Source organism: Microcebus murinus, chromosome 1 (genome assembly GCF_040939455.1).
Source record: "Microcebus murinus isolate Inina chromosome 1, M.murinus_Inina_mat1.0, whole genome shotgun sequence".
Classification (NCBI taxonomy): Eukaryota; Metazoa; Chordata; class Mammalia; order Primates; family Cheirogaleidae; genus Microcebus; species Microcebus murinus.
In genome coordinates, this window is record NC_134104.1 from 144,360,019 (window position 1) to 144,377,913 (window position 17,895).

Sequence of the window (17,895 nt, forward strand, 5' to 3'; positions counted from 1 at the left end):
GGGTGGGGGAGCAGCGGGCGGCTGGGATGGAATCTCCCCTGGTCCCTCACCGGCTGCTTTGGTCCTTGTTGGCGTGGGACTGAGAAGGAAAGGGAGGCACAGGCAGAGGGGCGACCAAAGCCCACGGCGGCGGAGGGGGTCGCACCGAGCCCCGCGGGCGGGAGGGGCGGCCCGAGGCGCCCGGGGCTCGCTCGCGGCCGGGGCGGAGCGCGGGGCTCGCGGCCCGCAGGGGGCGTTGCCGCGCCGTCCAGCCGCCGGCCGCCCGGGCCGCCCACCCCGCGGGCGCGCCTCTCCGCAGTCCAGCGCCGCCCGGCCCGGGACCGCTCGCGCAGACTTCCCGGCCGGGCTGAGGACGCCGGCCGCTCGGGGCCGCCCTGTGCTTGCCTTCGGCGGCCGCGCAGCCCACCGCCCGCGCCCCGGAGCCGGGCTCGCTGCGTCCCGCCCGCGCCCGCGCGCAGAGCGCCCGCCCCGGGCAGCTTCCCGGCCGTCGGCGGAGCCCGCGGCCCGCGCTCGGCGCCCTGCTCGCGGGGCAGAGGGGAGGGCGGCGGCTGGCCGGGGATGGGCGGCCCGGCTGCGCCGAGGGGCGCCGGGGGCTTCCGCGCGCTCCTCCTGGCGCTGGTGGCCGCGGGGATCCCCGCGGGCGCCTACAACCTCGACCCGCAGCGCCCCGTGCGCTTCCAGGGCCCCGCCGGCTCCTTCTTCGGCTACGCGGTGCTGGAGCATTTCCACGACAACACGCGCTGGTGAGTGCCCCGCCGGCTCCCCGACCCCGGCCCGGCCCGGCCGCCGCCCCGGCCCCGGGGCCAGCGCCGCCGCCGCCGCCTTTCCGGCCTCTTCCACGCCGCCGTCCCGAGGGGGCGATTTAAATGTCTCCGCGGCGCGCGGCTCGGCCACCCGGGGAAGGCGGGAGCAGGGAGGACGCCCGTCCCGGGCCCCGCTGAGCTCCCCGTTGGCGCCCGGAGGCGGAGGGGGCCGAGCCGGGAGTGTGCGGGGAGAACCTCGAGAGTTGCCTCCTCGGCCTCCCAGCCAGACTGTCCCTCGATCACAAAGTAACTTGGCTCGTCTGCGGCGGAGAGGCTGCGCAGGCTGGGCGACCACCCTGAGCCTCTCAGGGCCTCGCGGAGACAGGGCACCGGAGATGCGTCCCCTACCAGTTCTGGGGGACTCTTGGGGACGGTTTCAAGCCTCTCCAGCGCCGCAGTGCAGGAGAGAGGCAGTCCCCAGGGGCAGGGCGTCTGGGATGCCCAGGGGTGCGTTGGCGCGCAGAGGCCCCTCTGACCCCACAAGACCTTGGGCGGAAGCGGTGCGGAGAGGCTCCGGGCTATAGGAAAGGAGGGTAGAGGAGGACCCCCGAGTGGCAAGGCTGGTGGGGCTGGTTGGTGGTGGGTGTTTCTCACGGCGGATCGAGCCTCATTTTGCATGGGCCACCCCACCTGGAGGCAGGCATCGGAAGTCTTAGGAGGCGGACGCGGTTCTGTAGAGGTCAAGGAGTCCGTTTGCACCCCCGAGTTCCGAGGTGTGGGCCCGAAGAAAGAGTGGGGTCTCTTCCCCACCAAGCACCATTAGCTAATGGTACAAAGTTTGGGTGCCCAACCCCAGAGGAGAAGCGCTAGAGGGAGGTTGGTGCCCTTCTTGGCCACTTCCCCTGGACCAGAGGGAATGAAACAGCCACACAGTGGCCACTTCTTCATAGAAGAGCATTAGGCTGTGGGTAGTTCCCTTGTTCAAGGTCATGCCTCAGTGGGGGCCCAAGTTGACAGCTAGTCCAGGTTGATTTTATTCTGTCGTCACCAGGGCGAGCACCCTTAGGGGCGGCAGGCGGGGAGGTCCAGGTCAGTGATGCCTGTGTGCTGAGCACGTAGTTATGTGGGAGAGTCACCACCCCTGCATTTGACAGTGGCTGATGGAAGAGGGTGGTCTGTGGATCTGAGGACTCAGGCATTCCTGGAAAAGGGAACTCCGTGACCTGCCAACCTATTCACAATCATGCTTTTGGGAGAGCTGCCTCCAAGAGAAGCAGTTTTCAAGTCTTTGCGTGTCTCTGTTGCAGTTCCACATACTCCTGAACATTCACTCCTGTTGCTGAGTTCAGGACCAGACTGTCTCTTCTTGTACTTGTCAAATCCCCGTCTTAAACAAAGCAGGCTGAACACCTTTTCCATGTCCTCCAGACTCAGGGGCCACCGTGGCTCTGGATTTGGTACAGAACCCAGCAGCCTGAGCAGAAGCAGCTGGGGAATGCGTTCCAGAATCCCACACTGGGCTCCCAGACTGTGTGACCTTGGCACCAAGCACGTGGGGAGAGATGTCAAAAATAGAAGGGCTGCTCTGGGTAGGGGGCTGCAGAGAAAGGGCAGGCAGCTGGGCGAGAGGGAGCATTGTGTGCCATCTGCAGGCTGAGGCTGGCTGGTGTGTCCTGGAGCTCTTGGATGGCTAGAGGGAACAGTGCCAGGCCCTTGTCACCTAGATTTAGATGGGCCACAGGTCCAAGCCACCCCAGCTGGGAAACAACTGGGTAGAGTCAAGAGCAGATATGACAGAGGAGAGGTCCTCAGCCTGCTTTGTTTTAAAAAGGCGATGAAGAAAAGCTGTGTGATGTGTATAGATTTGGCAAGTGTAGGAAAAGATGGACTGGCCTTAAACTTGGCACCCAGGGTAAATGGTGGGAAGGGGGTGGTAGGAACTTGAGGGTATTGGCTGGTGCATGGTTTTGTTGCCAGTAGAGGTATGGGATGGGTATTTCAGGGGTCCCTGGGAACCTGTGCAGCTGGGCTGCTGGTCTCAGTAGTGCCCTCACTTGTTCTGATACAAGTCAGCTGCTCTTTGTATTGGAGTTCTTGTCCCTATAGTTTTTCAGGTACCAACTAATATCTACTGAAATCTTTTTAAAGCAAATCTTCTTTTTCCTCCCCCCCCCCAATTGCCTTAATTTTTTTGGTAGTTTTTTTTTTGCTTCTCTTCTTGATTTCTATTCTCTTGCTGCTTTTTAAAAAGTATTTTCCTCCTCGTCCTTATTCTCTTGTCCTACTCCCTTCCACCTGCCCGAATACTCTTTGTCTTAGACCTTGAATGTGTTCTCTGCTGATTATGGTACCCGGTCTTGGCAAGCTGTGACCTTTGAAGGAATAGACTTCCAACGTCTCCTCCGTTCTCCTCTTTTCCTTTCTCTGGAGGCCAGACTTACTGCGAGGCTGATGAAACTTAAGCCAAAGTCTCCTCACTTGCACAGGCCCCTACCAAGGCTCCATGCCCAATTTTATACTCATAATTGTGCATTCATTTTCCTAAAGGTGGTAGCCCTAAATTTATAAGAGTTAGATATTGGGAAATCTGGATCTACCCTAGGTCTCTACCTTAACTTTCAACTCTGGGGTTGGTTGGTTGACTTAGTGACTGATTGTTGATCTTTTACTACTAGGCAGTAACTTAGTCCTGGATCTTCTAGCTGTGCTTGAGGGACGTGCATGTGGTTTCTAATTATTCACAATTATAAACAACAACAGGGGTAAACAACCTTGTGACTAAATCCTTGTGCACATCTTTATTTCTTTTGAATAAATTCCTGGGCTTAGAATTGCTGGGTCAGAGAGGATAGAGGGGTTTTTAGGCATTCTCTATGTATTACTGAAGTGCCAGTGAAGTGTGTACTTTAGAGAAATGCATTAATTTACTCAGGTACTGGAGTTTGGAAGTAGTCTTACAAAGGGCTGCTCCAGTGCAATGAAAGAGCATAGAACCTACATGGGGTGACTTAAAAAGATCACAAATACTAATCAAAATCGGTAAGGAAGGTAAGGGATATAGACATGAACAGGAAAAGTAGTATATTGAAACTTTGAGAGGAAAAGAAGACAGTTGTCAATTAAGCCTTGTATCTGGTCTCTTTCTTCTTGATGAAATTATTCTTTAGCTTCTTACTTGGTTCAGTATTTTGTGGCTTAAGATGTTTGTTTCATGCTAATTAGCCACCTGCTTTACAGGTGAAAGGATGTAATGATATATACAGGGTAAGAGAAGAATGTGCTGGAAATGGCAGAGGGAGAGCCCAGACACCAAGGCAAGTGTGGACTCCGGAGGTGGCAGAGCATGTATGTGCTCTGTTAGTAGAAATAGCACTTCTCTATTCCCATAACTGAGCATTTCTATCAATTCTTTTGTAAACCAAAATTTTCACTGATCAGAGGATCCTAGATCTCTATGTAAGGGATGGGGTGATCTTGCTTTTCTGAGCCCTGGTGACTGAGTTCAGCTCTGTAGCCATATCACACTGAGAACAGAGCCCCAGACCCAGCTTCCCTCAAAGTGCTTGCTTGAATGGTCCCTCTGTCACCATGCTCCGGGCACTGAGAATTGCCCCCAGGGCTAGGTGGACCAGGATATCCTGGGCAGTGTTTCAGATGACATTTGCATCAGTTTGGATGCAAACATGCCAGTGACTCCATTTTTTTTTTTTCTAATAACACCCAGAGAGTGTCTGGTTCCTCTCCTATACCTCCCACCCCCCAAGTCTTCTGGCATCTTTTGAACAACAGCAGTAGGTGCCAGGGAACACGGACAAAGCCGATTTCTGTCCCCTTCACTTACACATGGACCAGTTCCTCAGCTGCAAGGCTGACAACTGTAACACCCTGTGATATAAATAAATGTGGCCCGGCTGGCGTCCAGCCCCCAGAGTGGGCGTCTTCCACACCCCTCCCCTTCCCTCCTCCTCCTCTGCCCCAGACGCCCTGGAGTCCGAAGTGGTTGGGTGCACTGGCTTCCTTTCTGGCGACGTGCTTCCTGCCCCCTCTCCTGGGACGCATAAGGACGGCTGCGCTTAGGCACAGAGCAAGTGCTCGGAAATGGAAGACTCTTTCGGCTTTTTGCTTTGTTAGAGGCTGTCAGAGCATCGTTTAGTGAGGAAAAGGAGGCAATTCAAAGCCACAGAGAGCATAACATCCTCAATTTGCCTTAAGGTTGAGAATTAAAAGAACAAGCTAGACAGTTCTGGTGAGCTGCCCAGTGCAGTCACCACAGGCCAGATGTGTTGCTATTTCAATTAAAATTAACTAAAACTAAATGTAATTAAGAATTCATCGGGCAGGTGTCGGTGGTTTAGAGGGGCAGAGGAGAGACTCCTGTGAAGGGAAGAGGTTTAGAAGGGGAGCTCTGGGATGATGGACCCTGCTGCCCCCACCCCTGCCAATGTTGGGGCAGAAACACTCAGAAATGACGGTGACAGCCCTGCCTTCTCATACCCTCCGTGGTGGGTGTCTTTGCTGAGTTTCCCTGTCCCATGCCAGGCTCTGAGGGGAACATGCAGCTCCACTCCCTCATTTGGATTTTCTGGAAGTGGCATTTTTAGACCTTGTTTCTGATCCTCACTCGCCCTGCAGAGCCTGCTTTCTCAAGCTTTGGGGAAGGGACAACACATATATGAGGCCCAAGTTCTAAGGGGACCCAGAACGCACCTTTGTAGGGTTTCTGGAGAGTTTCCCTGAAGATCTCGAGCAGCGGGCAAGGGTGCTGTTTCCTGAGCTGGTGCTGAATGCTGGCGGGGGGGCAGAGGCAGCTGTCTTGCCCAGGGGAGAGCCTTCCAGGGCAGCACGACAGGCTGGTCTCAGTCAGTCACCAGCAACCCCGAGCGTGAGAGTGTAAAGGGCCAGGCCCCAGCCAGCTCTGATTCCCCGGTGACACGCTGCTGCTCAGGAAATGGTCTCCTTCTGATAACTTCTATTGTGGCTTGTCCAGGGAAAATGTTGTTTCCACGTTTATTAGAAGCAGCCATGGTGTTCTCTGAAATAATTTGCTTTAAAGGGAGTTGCATGTAATTTTAAAAATCAGAATTAATTCCATCAGATAGTATTTGCTGGGCATCTACAGGAGGGCAGATGCTTTCACAGGTACCACATCGAGTGGAGTCTTTGTGACAACCTGGTGAGTGGTTTCCAGTTTGCTGTTTGGGGAACTGAGGTTTACAGAGCCTTGTTCAAGGCCCACCCTGGCCCGAGAGATCAATGCACATTTATTGGGGCTTGTTTGCATCCTTCAGGAAGCAGATGCTGAGACAGAGATAGGAGTGTGAGAGAATCCTTGGGGGCGGGGTAATGCCTGTGAGAGAGAAAGGGGGAAGAAGCTGGATGGGGCGGAAGTGCCTGAGACTGGATGAGATTTGATTGAAGTCCCAGTCAACTCTGCAGGGACCACTGGGCAGAAATGGCTGTCCTCTGCCTTGGGCAGGGCTTGGCTGCAGCCTCCTGGAGAGAGTGTGGCCTCAGCTGGAGCACTGCAGCAGATCCTGAAGGGGCTGCAGGTGGCGGCTGACCGTCCCCTTTGCACCTGAATGACATGAGGTGATGCACACCTCCATGGTGGCCCTGGGGCCCGTCCTGTCAGAATTGCCACATTGGGGGGGATATGAGATGTGCTCCTTGGCCTGCAGCTGTGGCTGGGGGGTAGGAGGGTCATCTGTCCTTGTTCATCCCACCATGATCAGCATGTGGAACATTAGGATTGACAGTGGGGTCTTTGGAACTGGCCCAGAAACAGAATTCAGAGCATTCTTGCTGCCAGCTGACTCACAAGGTATTTCTTTCTGATGTCAGAGAAGTCACAGGTGAGGGGGTTCAGAACAAGGGAGCTAGCTCTGCCTTATGGTGAGCCATCAAGCTCTCTGAACTGTAAATCCTTTTAGCCAAGTGGATTTGGCGGCCGACCAAAGCAGGATAAAATGTTTTATTCCGACCTTCCTTTTTGCCAGAGGAGAGAACCTTGGGAAGTGAAAGCCTGTCCAAGATTGGGGAAAATCTAGAGTTTTTGAAACCACAGGCTTACTTGGTCCCCAATGTCTGCGTTTTACATAAGCAAAAAGGACTTCTGTTGGGAGTTTAAATTAGCAACAGCAGCAACGATATACTTATTAGATACTTAGTATATGTCAACTCCTGTTCTACATACTTTATTTACATTAGCTCGTTTAATGTTCCCAGTAATCATTTCAGCTGGTGTCTTAGTTCAGGCTTCTGTAACAAATTGTCATAGGCTGGGTGGCTTATACACATAGGAAATTTATTTCTCACACACATGGAGGCCAGGAAGTTCAAGATCAAGGCCCTGGCAGGTTTGTTGTCTGGTGAGTGCCTGTTTCCTGGTTCATAGATAGCCATCTTCTCACTCTAACCTCACATGGCAAAAGGGGTGAGGGAGCTCTCTGGGGCCACTTTTATAAGGGCACTACTCCCATTCATGAGGGCTCTACCTCCCAAAGGCGTCACCTCCAAGAACCATCATCTTGTGTATTGCGGGGGTGAGGGGTCACAAACATTCAGACTGTAGCAGCTGGCCATCCTTTTATCTCCATCACAGAGGGGGAAACTGAGGCACAGAGGCATTTGTTGCCCAAGTCGCATGACAACTGAGTAGTAGTAGAGCAGGACCTGTGCCTTTGTCTACCCAGCCCAACAGCCTCTCAGGAAGTCAAGAATCTGAGTTTGGGGGTTTCGGGGCCCCCAGGCATCTGTCTTGTGAAGTTCTGTTCTGCTCTGCTTTGCTAGAGAAGTTATGAGATTACCATAGCAGTAGTTTCTCTATAGCACCCTTTGGGGATGCTCTTTCATGACCCACTGGCTACCTTTGGGGGCATGCTAAGGTTCTGCTTTCTGGAGATGTTTGATCACTGAGTGAACAGGGACCCAGTCATTCTGCCAGGGACGTTTGGGGAGCCTGCTCTCACACACCAAGTCTGTTTGGCCTCAAGACAGAAGTGTCCTAGGAAAGATGGAACATTCCAGGTTATCCAGTGTATCCACCTAACCTCCCCATCCACTCTGAGTCCTCTTTATTTATCCACTCTGTCTCTTGCCACTTGTTTAGGGAGTTCTGTCTGGAGAGCAGACAGGGAAGGTAGCCATGGTGTCCAGTCTTTAGGATTCTCTCCCGGATTTGCACCTTCTTTAAAGAAACCCACACAGAGTCAAACCTTCTGCACCAGAACAATATGTGAGAGAGGATGATTTGTACCCCCAAAGAGCTGAACATATAAAAAGGTAGGAAATTAATTTCCTCCAGCTCAGCTGGTCCCTTGGTGTGTTAAGGCCACCAAGTGGGAGGTGGCCTCTCCTACACCTTCCTGTCCAGTGTTACAGCTGTGATGTGTGCAGGGTGAACTTGGTGTTGTACAGGACTGTGGAGGGTCTTGGCACCTCTTTTGCACCAGGATGAGTCCCTAGAAAGTGATGTCCAGATTCAGCTGAGTGGGGTTCTTCCTGGCTCTACCTTCATGGTAGCCCCTGATTCCCCCAAAATAACCAGATCTGTGGCTTCTTTGCCACAATAAGGGATCCATTAAAATGCACAAATGCTTGGTGGCCAAGAGGGTGGGCCCCAACATCAGCCTTGCTCTCAGCCTGTCTTACTCAGCCCCCCACTTAGGAGCTGTGTGATCTTGCCTAGTTACTTCAGCTGTTTAAGCCTCGGTTCCTTATTCTTTAAAGGGGTGATAAGGGTTTCTCCCTTATCAGGTTTTGGGGGCATTAAATGAGATGTCTGCAAAGGCCAAGCACAACACATAACATATAGTAAGCCTTTGATAGATATTAGTAGTTATTTCTATTGTTACTTGATCTGATTTCTGAAACCGATGGTCTTCTGCATCCTGACTTGAGATGCTAAAAGAGTTTGCTTTCAGTACATTTGCCGATGCTTTAATTTATTCATCAAACTTTATTGATACTCAACACAGAAATGAATGAAATATTCTCTTACATAGACACACTTTTCATTATGTGTGATCTCTAAAAATTTGGTCAAGCTCTTCATAAATCTGCATTTTCGTGCATTCATATATATCCTATCTGCTTCCAAAAAGGATCTGAGATGGCACCTTTAACTGGTGACCTGTGGGATTGTAAATCCTAAAGATTTGCTTGCCTCTTCCTTCTCTGTGCTCTTGCAGAGCCAGGGGGCAGATGAGAGGCCACCTGTGTTAGGAGGAGCTCTAGCTCTCATCCCAGGCTCCAGAGAAGTCTGAGAGTTAGGTCTGCAGTTCCAATGGTGGTGGTGGTGGTGGGGTGTTTGTGGTGAGAATTTTATTTAAAAAAAAAAAAGTGAAAGTATTGCCTTATTTTTCTTGGAGAAGAAAATTATCACAAGAAACCAACAGGAAGTTGTTGAGGCTTTTACTTAGCTCTCCCAAAAGTCTATAGCCTGCTCTACCAGTTGGATTTTGAGGGTCTATTGATGCTCCCAGGTGTGGCAGGAACCATCAGTCCTCTTGCCATGCTTCCTTCTCCAGCTGTCTCCCCTCAGCGTGTCTGCCAGGACAGCAGCCTCTGAGTGACCCATCACTCCCTGACAGGGCAGCTGGCCAGTGCCATTCCAGGGTGGGACCCTGCCCATTCCTCTGCTCTTTCCCAGCTGGGCCCGGAACTCCATCTATTTCATTCTGTGACTTAGCATCTTCTGGTATGGATTGCACCACCTCCCTCCATTTATTTATTCCAACCTAGGCTCCCAGGATGAAAATTATTATTGCCAGCCTTTTGTGAATACTTCCTATGTGCCAGGGGCACTAGGCTCATAGTCACCTTGAGGCAGTGGGCATGACTGCTGCTGTGGCACAGAGAAACCAAGTCACTTGCGCATGGTTACCCACAAGTCAATTGGAGAGTTGTGATTTGAACCTAGGTGGGCCTGATTCAATGCTAATCTGACTGTTCTCAGGCTCAGCCATGCTGCCCTTCCTACCCCATCCTCATCAAGCCCCTGGCCCTGGTGTCAGGTTCCTAAGGCGCAAGAAAAAGGGCCTTGAGGCATCTTTTGAGAGCAATTGAGTCTGTTTTTGGCCTTTGCAGATAGTAGACCTTAATCCACTCTTGCCAGTCAGGCCATCCTGGGGTGCATGGTCCCCCAGACACTTTGCCACTTCCTTTTGTGCCTCATCACTGCCCTGGGAGGAGACCTTGAATTTGTTATTATCTTTATAGAAAAGGAAAGGAAGGGCTGGAGCAGCCAGGGGATGTGTCCAAGGTCACATAGCTGTAGAGGAGCTGGTATAGTCCTGGGTATGACTCCAGGTATTCTCTTCAGGGCTGTTCCTACCACCCCGCCCTGCCTGTCCTGTATCAGAGCCCTCAGAAAACGTTTGTGGTCCTGGTTGGTGAGATTGGTTGGATGAGATTTTTTTGGTGGGAGAGGAAAGGAGACCAGGTAGCTAGAGGAGCTATAGCAATAGTTCTTAGCTGTGGAATTGGAATATTGGTTTGGACTCAGGAGCAATTAGTGGGCAATAGAGTAACCATAGTCCAGTTCCCTTCAGAAGTGGCATGTCCAGCTTGATGATATATCTGTTTTCTGTTGCCCCAACATTGCTGCATAGCAAACCACTAACAAACTTAGTGGCTCAAACCATAATTTGTTAGCTCACTTTATGGTTGGCAGCTTGGGATGGGTTCAGCTAGATGGTTCTTCTGTTCTCTGCTGGGCTCATTTATACATCTGTGATCAACTTCTGGGTTGGTTGGTTGGCTGGCTGGCTGGTGTAGGATGGCTTCAGCTGGGATGACTCATCTCTGCCAGGGATATAGGAAGGGTGGAGAATTATGGTTATTTTTGTGATCTGTTATGGGTGGTGAAAGCATCTGGTCATCCCTGGAGTTCTCTGACTTCAGCTGAGTGTCTGAATAAATTCCTGCCCAGCACACCAGAAAAGGGACCAAAGTTCTGATAACCTAAACAACAGAGAGAGGCTTTCTAAAAGAAAATGATGTTTATTCAGGAATAGGACATGGCAGTGGGAATACAAGTTCCATTGTAAACTATGTGTAAATTCAGGGAGGTACAGGAAGACAAAGGTTTTTAAAGGAAAAATGAGGAGGGTTACATAATTGTTTTGAGATAATTATTCTTGGCTACAAGGATCAATAACAAGGGTGGTGCCAGTCTGAGGTTGGACAGACAGTTGCTATGCAAATGTTCTTGCAGAAGTATTTTTTGGTGTGTGAGGTTGTGATGGCCATTGTGCAAGGTTGTGGTTTTTGCAGAGTGTCTTGTGATGGTTCTTATTATCGGTCATTTATGCATCAGAACCCTGCCTTCATGGCCTTCCTCAGTTCTATGTGTCAGGGTTTTTTTGTTTTGTTTTGTTTTGATTTGATTTTAAACACAAGTGACTCCATTTTGATCCAGATGACTTTCACAGTTCTAAGCATCTGTGAGCTCCTGGATGTTGCCAGGAGTTGGAGCTGGGACCAATTGGGGGTCAAGGTGTTTGGCCCACTACTGCCCAGCATTGTGGCAATTCTTTGAACACCTACTTTGTAGCAGGCATCATGCTGGGTGTTTTATAAACATTTTTTTGCTTAAATCTTATAAGAACCCTCCTTAGGTACATTTTTTTATTGCTCCTATTTTTACATAGGAGGAAAACTGAGGCTCAGTGTGGTTAAGACACTTGTCTGAAGTCACACAGCTTGTCAGTGGTAGAGGCAGGATTTTGAATCTCGTGCTACTGCTTGTGCTTCTTACACTTCAGCATCCCGAGCAACTTGCCCTAAAGCTCAGAATCCATGTGGAATTATTAGTTTAAAATCCCACTCCTTAAATGCTGAAGCCTCAGTTTCCCCAAATGTAAGAAGAAGGGCTTTTGAAGACTTTCAGGTTCCGTGGCTTCAGTGGGCAAGCATTGGTTCCCAGCAAGTCCCTTCCCTCTGGGACTGCAGGGTTTGGTGTGGTCAGAGGTGGCTCCCCCAGCACCATTGCTTCCTCCTCTCCAGCCTGGGCTGTTTTCTGCCCAGCAGGATGTGAACGATTCCTGGGGTTTCCCTGCTGCGGACACAGAGTGATTGAATTAGACTCATGTAACCAAAACATGGGTCCCTGGGGAAACCTTGGCTTTGGGATCAAATGCATGAAAGCAAGCCTAATGGGTTTAAAGTTTTTAATCCCCAGTTGCTGTCCTCGATCCGGCTGTAATTTTGTCCCGAGGGGTCGCTGCCGTGGCAGTTGTGTGAAGGGAGGGAGCCTTTGAGGCACTGTCAGTTCCCCTCCTTCCCCAGCGAGGCAGCTGTGGCTCAGCCCTTTTCTGTCACCTGTCCTCCAGGGAATTTACCCTCAAAATGTGGGAGAGGTTCAGAGCAGGGCGGACTGCTGGAGTGGAGCCTTTGCAGCCAGTGTGACAACTGGGGAACCGAGGAAGTGGCTTTGTGGGGACAATGGAGGGCACTTAAACTGCCATAGAAGGTGGGAGTTGGAAAGAGCATGCCCTTGGACATAGACACCCGGGGTTCAAATCCCAGCTGTGCCACTTACCAGTGGTGCAGGTCACCATCTCTGAGTGGAATACTCACAAGAGGCTGCCTCACAGGATTGCCTTGAGCAAGAAAGCAGACTGTCACGAGCAGAACCGGTGTTGGCACATGAACAAATGGGTCCATGTTTCCAAAGAGATTTGTGAACTGCTTATTAAAAGAGGCAAACCTCTGGCTTACACCGTGCCAGCAATGCCAGTGCTCTGGAAAAGCAAGGTGATTGAAATTCACCTTTTGGGTCCCCTGAGCCTGATGGGAAGGAGAAAGGCTTCCTTCCTCTTCCAAAGCCCAGCGTGTCCTTTGATACGACAGAGCTTCCAAATCACAGCTCTGACTTGGGCTTTCTCAGGCAGGGGTCACACACATGGGCGGCTGGCAGCAGAGGGGCACTGGGTGCTTGTTGGTTTTCCTTCTCCTCCTTTCTGGCTGATGTAGGGCGGGTAGGATAGGGAATGGGGGGTGCACGCAGCTGCTGGGGTACAAGCTGCAGCTAGTTCTCTTAACATGATTCATGGGTTGAGACAAGTCCCGTGACCACTGCTGGACACTTGCTTCCCCATCTGTAAAATGGGGATAATATTAGTACCTCCTGCAGGGTTTGCTGTGAAGACTCAATTTGATTCTGTCCATAATGAGCCTTGCCCAGCACCTGCACATTCTGAGTGCCTGCGATATGCTGGTCACCCTAATTAGAAATCTAGAGTCCAGGCCAGGCTCGGTGGCTCATGCCTGTAATCCTAGCACTCTGGGAGGCCGAGGCGGATGGATTGCTTGATGTCAGGAGTTCGAAACCAGCCTGAGCAAGAGCGAGACCCCGTCTCTACTATAAAATAGAAAGAAAATAATTGGCCAACTAATATATATGTAGAAAAAAAAAAGTAGCCGGGCATGGTGGCTCATGCCTATAGTCCTAGCTACTTAGGAGGCTGAGGCAGAAGGATTGCTTGAGCCCAGGAGTTTGAGGTTGCTGTGAGCTAGGCTGACGCCACGGCACTCACTCTAGCCTGAGCAACAAAGCGAGACTCTGTCTCAAAAAAAAAAGAAAAAAAAAAAGAAAAAAGTAGAGTCCTGGGTTAATGAGAAAACTCTAAAATGTCTTTGCAGTTTGTGGCATCTTTAACTGGGGATGGAATAGGTGGAGGTACCCGCTTTCTCAAGGGCAATCTCTTCATGCTGGCTCCAAATGAACATGACTATTTATAATCCATGTAGGTGGTTATATTAGTACTTCTTAGACCATAGATCACTTGGATATCTTGTTAAAATGCACGTTCTGATTAATGGCCTGGGGATGGGGCCTGAGATTTGCATTGCTTTGCATTGCTGTCAAGCTTTGCATTGCTTTGTCATTGCTTTGTATTGCTGTCAATTGCCTTGCATTTCTGTCAAGCTCCAGGTGTTCCCCATGCTGCTGGTCTGAGGACAAAGCAAAGGTGAGAGTCAGCTTGATGATTCATTCATGGGAGCCTGGTTTTGGTGACACTCAGGACCTTTTATATGGTAACCGTACAGAGGAAAGAAACATTGCATTGTCAGGAGTACCAGGGAAGATTTGGGGGAATCTTTGAAGTGGCTGTGATGTCTCTTTATATAACTCAGAAGACCATGAGAGAAGAAGCAGATGGCATCTTTGCAGTGGCTTGTCCTGGACTCCGGGCCACTGTAATGCCTGTATCTTTTGGGATCAGCCTGGCAAACAGCCAGTTGAATTAACTTCAGAAAAGACTTGCTCATGGGCTGGCCCGCAGCACAGTCTTGCTGGATAGTGGCCCAGGTACAGAGCGGTGCTGGGCTGCGGAGGAAGCCACGATGTTCTGTAAACACAGAGATACAAGCACGTCCTCCAGGGTGGCGCCGCGTGGGTGTCATGCACAAGTGTGCACACACAGGGCCCTGCATCTCTTGCTTCATTTCCCATTGCACAGGGTTTGGGCACAACCTCCTCATCTGACTGGCTGTTTGGAAGTTTGAACAAGAGGGTGGTTATCGGGGTTTGAATTGACCATTGTTGTCAGGACCATTTAGTACTTTGGGTTTGGGAGTACATAATAACTCAGCAGGTCCCTTTACTTTAGATTTTGGTGTAAATTTTGCCCCTCTCCGTCTTGGCTCCAGGCGAGAGGAAGCAGTGCCTGGGAATTAAGCTCTCCAGCGTCCCTTCCTGCTCAGATCACCTACGAATCTGTGTGAATTTGGAGCAGTGGCGCTATCTAGAATTTCCAGAGTTTCAGTGCCAGTTTGGAGCACACAATGGAGGAAGGGCCTGTTGTTCCTTGTAGCCATTTCTTTTCCCTTGTACACGATGAATTCTCACTCTTGTTTATTTATTTATTTTTTTTTGTCATTTTTACCAAATGAATTACAAGTGGCAATTATTCACTGTGTCGAGGTAAATCTGAAGTTGGTGGGAATTTTTGGACCCGGCCCTGCGGCCCTAGAGTTTTTGGTGGAAGAGGTATTTTATGCTCCCGGCTCTCAGAACCTGACCTGCAGAAAGGCTGAGGATGTTTGGGCAGTTTAGAGAGGCCAAGCTGCTAATTCTTCTCACCTGTGAAAACAGCTAGCATTACAGAGCCCGATCCTCGACCAGCCCTGGTGGCTCTAAAGCTCAGTCCCAGAAGCAAAGGGGGAAATTGATCCCTTAATGTGGCTTTCTTCTCGCCTGAGTTTTGTTGTGTATGTCATCATGCATTTGAGTTAGAGCAGCCACGGGCTGGCCAAGCTGCCCTTGTGTGGGTGAGCGAGGCCATGTGGTCTGTTTGGGAAAGTGCTTGCCTAGATTTCCAAAAGGCTGTGGGTTCCAGCCCTGCTTCTGCTTGGGAATTCTGCAGCTGTGGCCCAGTAAAAACCCAGAGGGGACATTATTGAGGGGCCAGAGGGCAGCTCAGGTGCCCTCACTGTTGGGGGCCTGGCCCCTCTCACACCCCAGCAGGACATCCTCCTTGAGGAATCAAATACAGACCCTCCAAGAATGCCCAGGGACTCTCCCTGGCTCTTTGTGTCCTCAGAGATCCTTCGGGTTCTGGGTGTGGAGGGGTTGAGCTCAGGAGCAGTGGGATTTAAAACGGGTCCCATACGCCTTCTCATAAAGCCTGACACCTTGTCTCTGAGCCAGGTCAGTGGTGATGTCCCTTGTGATATCTGCTAGCCTTTGCTGAAGACCCCCCTCTGGGGGTCTCAGACTTCTGTTCTGTGGTATAGAGGCCTTGTTTGTCTACCCCTTTGCACAGCCGGAGTCTGGTGGGGGGAGCAGTGTCATTCTGAAGCTGAGATCCCAGGATGAAGGCAGTTTGGGAACAGAGTGAGGGGAGCCTGGGTCAGCTTTCTGCATTCCCGGGAGGCTGCCTAGGATCATTCTGACCTCTGCTGGACACCTTTTTTAAGATACAACACATAACGGATAATGCGTTCTATTTCAGGGCATGGAGGGGACGATGAATTTCATAATGTGCCTAATATCCTTGTGAAGTGAATTCCATCTCCTGTCTGGACTGCTGGAGATACGGAACAGCTCATGTTCTCTCTGTGCAGTGGCTTGGAATTTTCTACCCTTTGAACATCAGCGTGGATTTTGTTTAAAGTCTCCTTGTCCAAGACCTTTTCCAAATGGCTCATAGCTCAGCACAAACCATACCCGATTAGTGTTGCTTGGTATTCTTTGCTGTAGATCTTCAGTTGACTACTTTCCGGAAACAATGCATAAAGCTGTAGGTCAAAATTGTTTTCCTGACATCTGGAGGGGAACTTAGTGTTATTTCCCCCATGTTCTGCACCCACACACAGGCCCAAACCTATCTCTTCCGTCTTCTTGGTGGGTCTTGCTCTTGCCCTCTAGCCAGGGGAGGCCCCTGCTGGCCATGGCCCACCCCCAGGCAGCATTTCAGCTCAAGATGGAGAATTCAGAGCTTCCTTCTTGTCCCTGTTTACATGCAAACTATTCTACTTCTGTACTGGGGGAGAGGATGCAGTTTGCAATCCACACTGAGGCTGCTTTTTCCTTATTTCCCCCTAAATGTCCATGTTGTACATGCCTGATTGCGGGGGGGACAGTGAAAGGCACTGAGAAGAGAGGAGGACAGAAGAGAAATGGTATCTCTCAATCTCCTACTTCCTATTGAAATGTGACACCATCCAGGATATTGTCCATATGGTATACAATTAAATGAATGATCACAAATTTGTGTAAACACATTGAGGTTGAAAGGTAGAATGTTGTCACCACCTCCAGAGGTACCCCTTCCCTAATTACAATCTCCCTTTCTCCTCCCCACAGGTAACCGCTATCCTGCCCTCTAGCACCATGGTTAAGTTGTACCTGCTTTTGAACTTCAGACAAATGGAATAAGACAGGATGCTGTCGTATCTGGCATCTTCTGCTCAGTGTTGTGTTTGTGAGATTCATCTGTGTGGTTGTGACTGAATTTTGTTCATTGATTTTCATTGCTGTGTAGAATTCTATTACTACTATACCATCATTTATCCACTCTTAACATTAACGGGCCTTTAGGTTTCTTTTGGTTTTTGACTATTACGTACTCAGCTGTGAACATTTTGTGTGTCTCCCGGTAGACGTGTACGTATTTCTATCGAGCATATTCCTAGAAACGGAATTACTGGTTCATAGGATAGGCACATGTTCAGCTTCATTAGAAACTGTTGAATAGTTTTCCAAAGTGGTTTTGACGGTTTACACTCCCACCAGCAGGGAATGAAGGTTCCGGTTGGTTGCTCTAAATCCATGCCAGCACTTGGCATTTCCAGTCCTTTTGGTTTTAGCCTGCTAGTTGGTGTGAAGTGGTATCTCATTTGGATTTCCCTGATAACTAATCTTGTTGAGCACCTTTTCATGTGTTTATTGGCCAGTTGGCTATCTTCTTTTGTGAAGTATCTCTTCAAGTCTTTGGCCCATTATTCTATTGGTTTGTCTGTATTTTTGTTATTGATTTATAGTTCTTTATTGGTTCTGAATAGGAACCTTTTGTTGGTTATATGTGTTCCCAATCATCGCATAGACCTTTATTTTTGAGAGACAGGGTCTCACTGTGTTGCTGAGGCTGGACTTGACCTCCTGGGCTCAAACGATCCTCCTACCTTAGCCTCTTGAGTAGCTGGGACTGTAGGCACGCACCACCATGCCCAGCTCCTTGAGCTTTTAATGTGCCTGGAGAAGATCTAACAGTTCACTGTAGGACACCCCCCCAACTTCCAGCCCACACAGCACAGTCTAATATGGTTTCCCAGCAAGCATTCAGGCAGCCCACCCATGGCTGGCTTAGCGTTTAACCATCTGCCTTTTCTTGTCTGATACTGGGTTGTGACAGAAAGCCCTTTCCTCTTGATGTGCAGGGTCCTTGTGGGCGCCCCAAAGGCAGACTCCAAATACAGCACTTCAGTGAAGTCCCCCGGGGCTGTGTTTAAATGCCGCGTTCATACGAACCCTGACCGGAGATGCACCGAACTGGACATGGCTCGAGGTGAGTGGACGTCACTGCCAAGGTGGAAGTGGGTTCTGCATCCTCACACTCTGCTCTTTTTCTTCCCATGGTGGCCTGATCATGCACCCATTCATCCATCCATCCATCCATCCATCCATCCATCCATCCATCCCTCT

General features: G+C 50.4%; 1 protein-coding gene across 1 annotated transcript in view; it reads left to right on the forward strand.

The window, feature by feature from the left end:
• Positions 1 to 328: 328 nt before the first annotated feature.
• The window catches only part of ITGA9 (integrin subunit alpha 9), a 343,148-nt gene continuing 325,581 nt past the window's right edge, over positions 329 to 17,895 (forward strand). The window contains exons 1-2 of the mRNA XM_020285519.2: positions 329 to 743; positions 17,631 to 17,758. Coding sequence (XP_020141108.2) covers positions 559 to 743; positions 17,631 to 17,758 — 313 coding nt within the window. The 5' untranslated portion in view covers positions 329 to 558. The remainder of the gene's footprint in view (positions 744 to 17,630; positions 17,759 to 17,895) is intronic.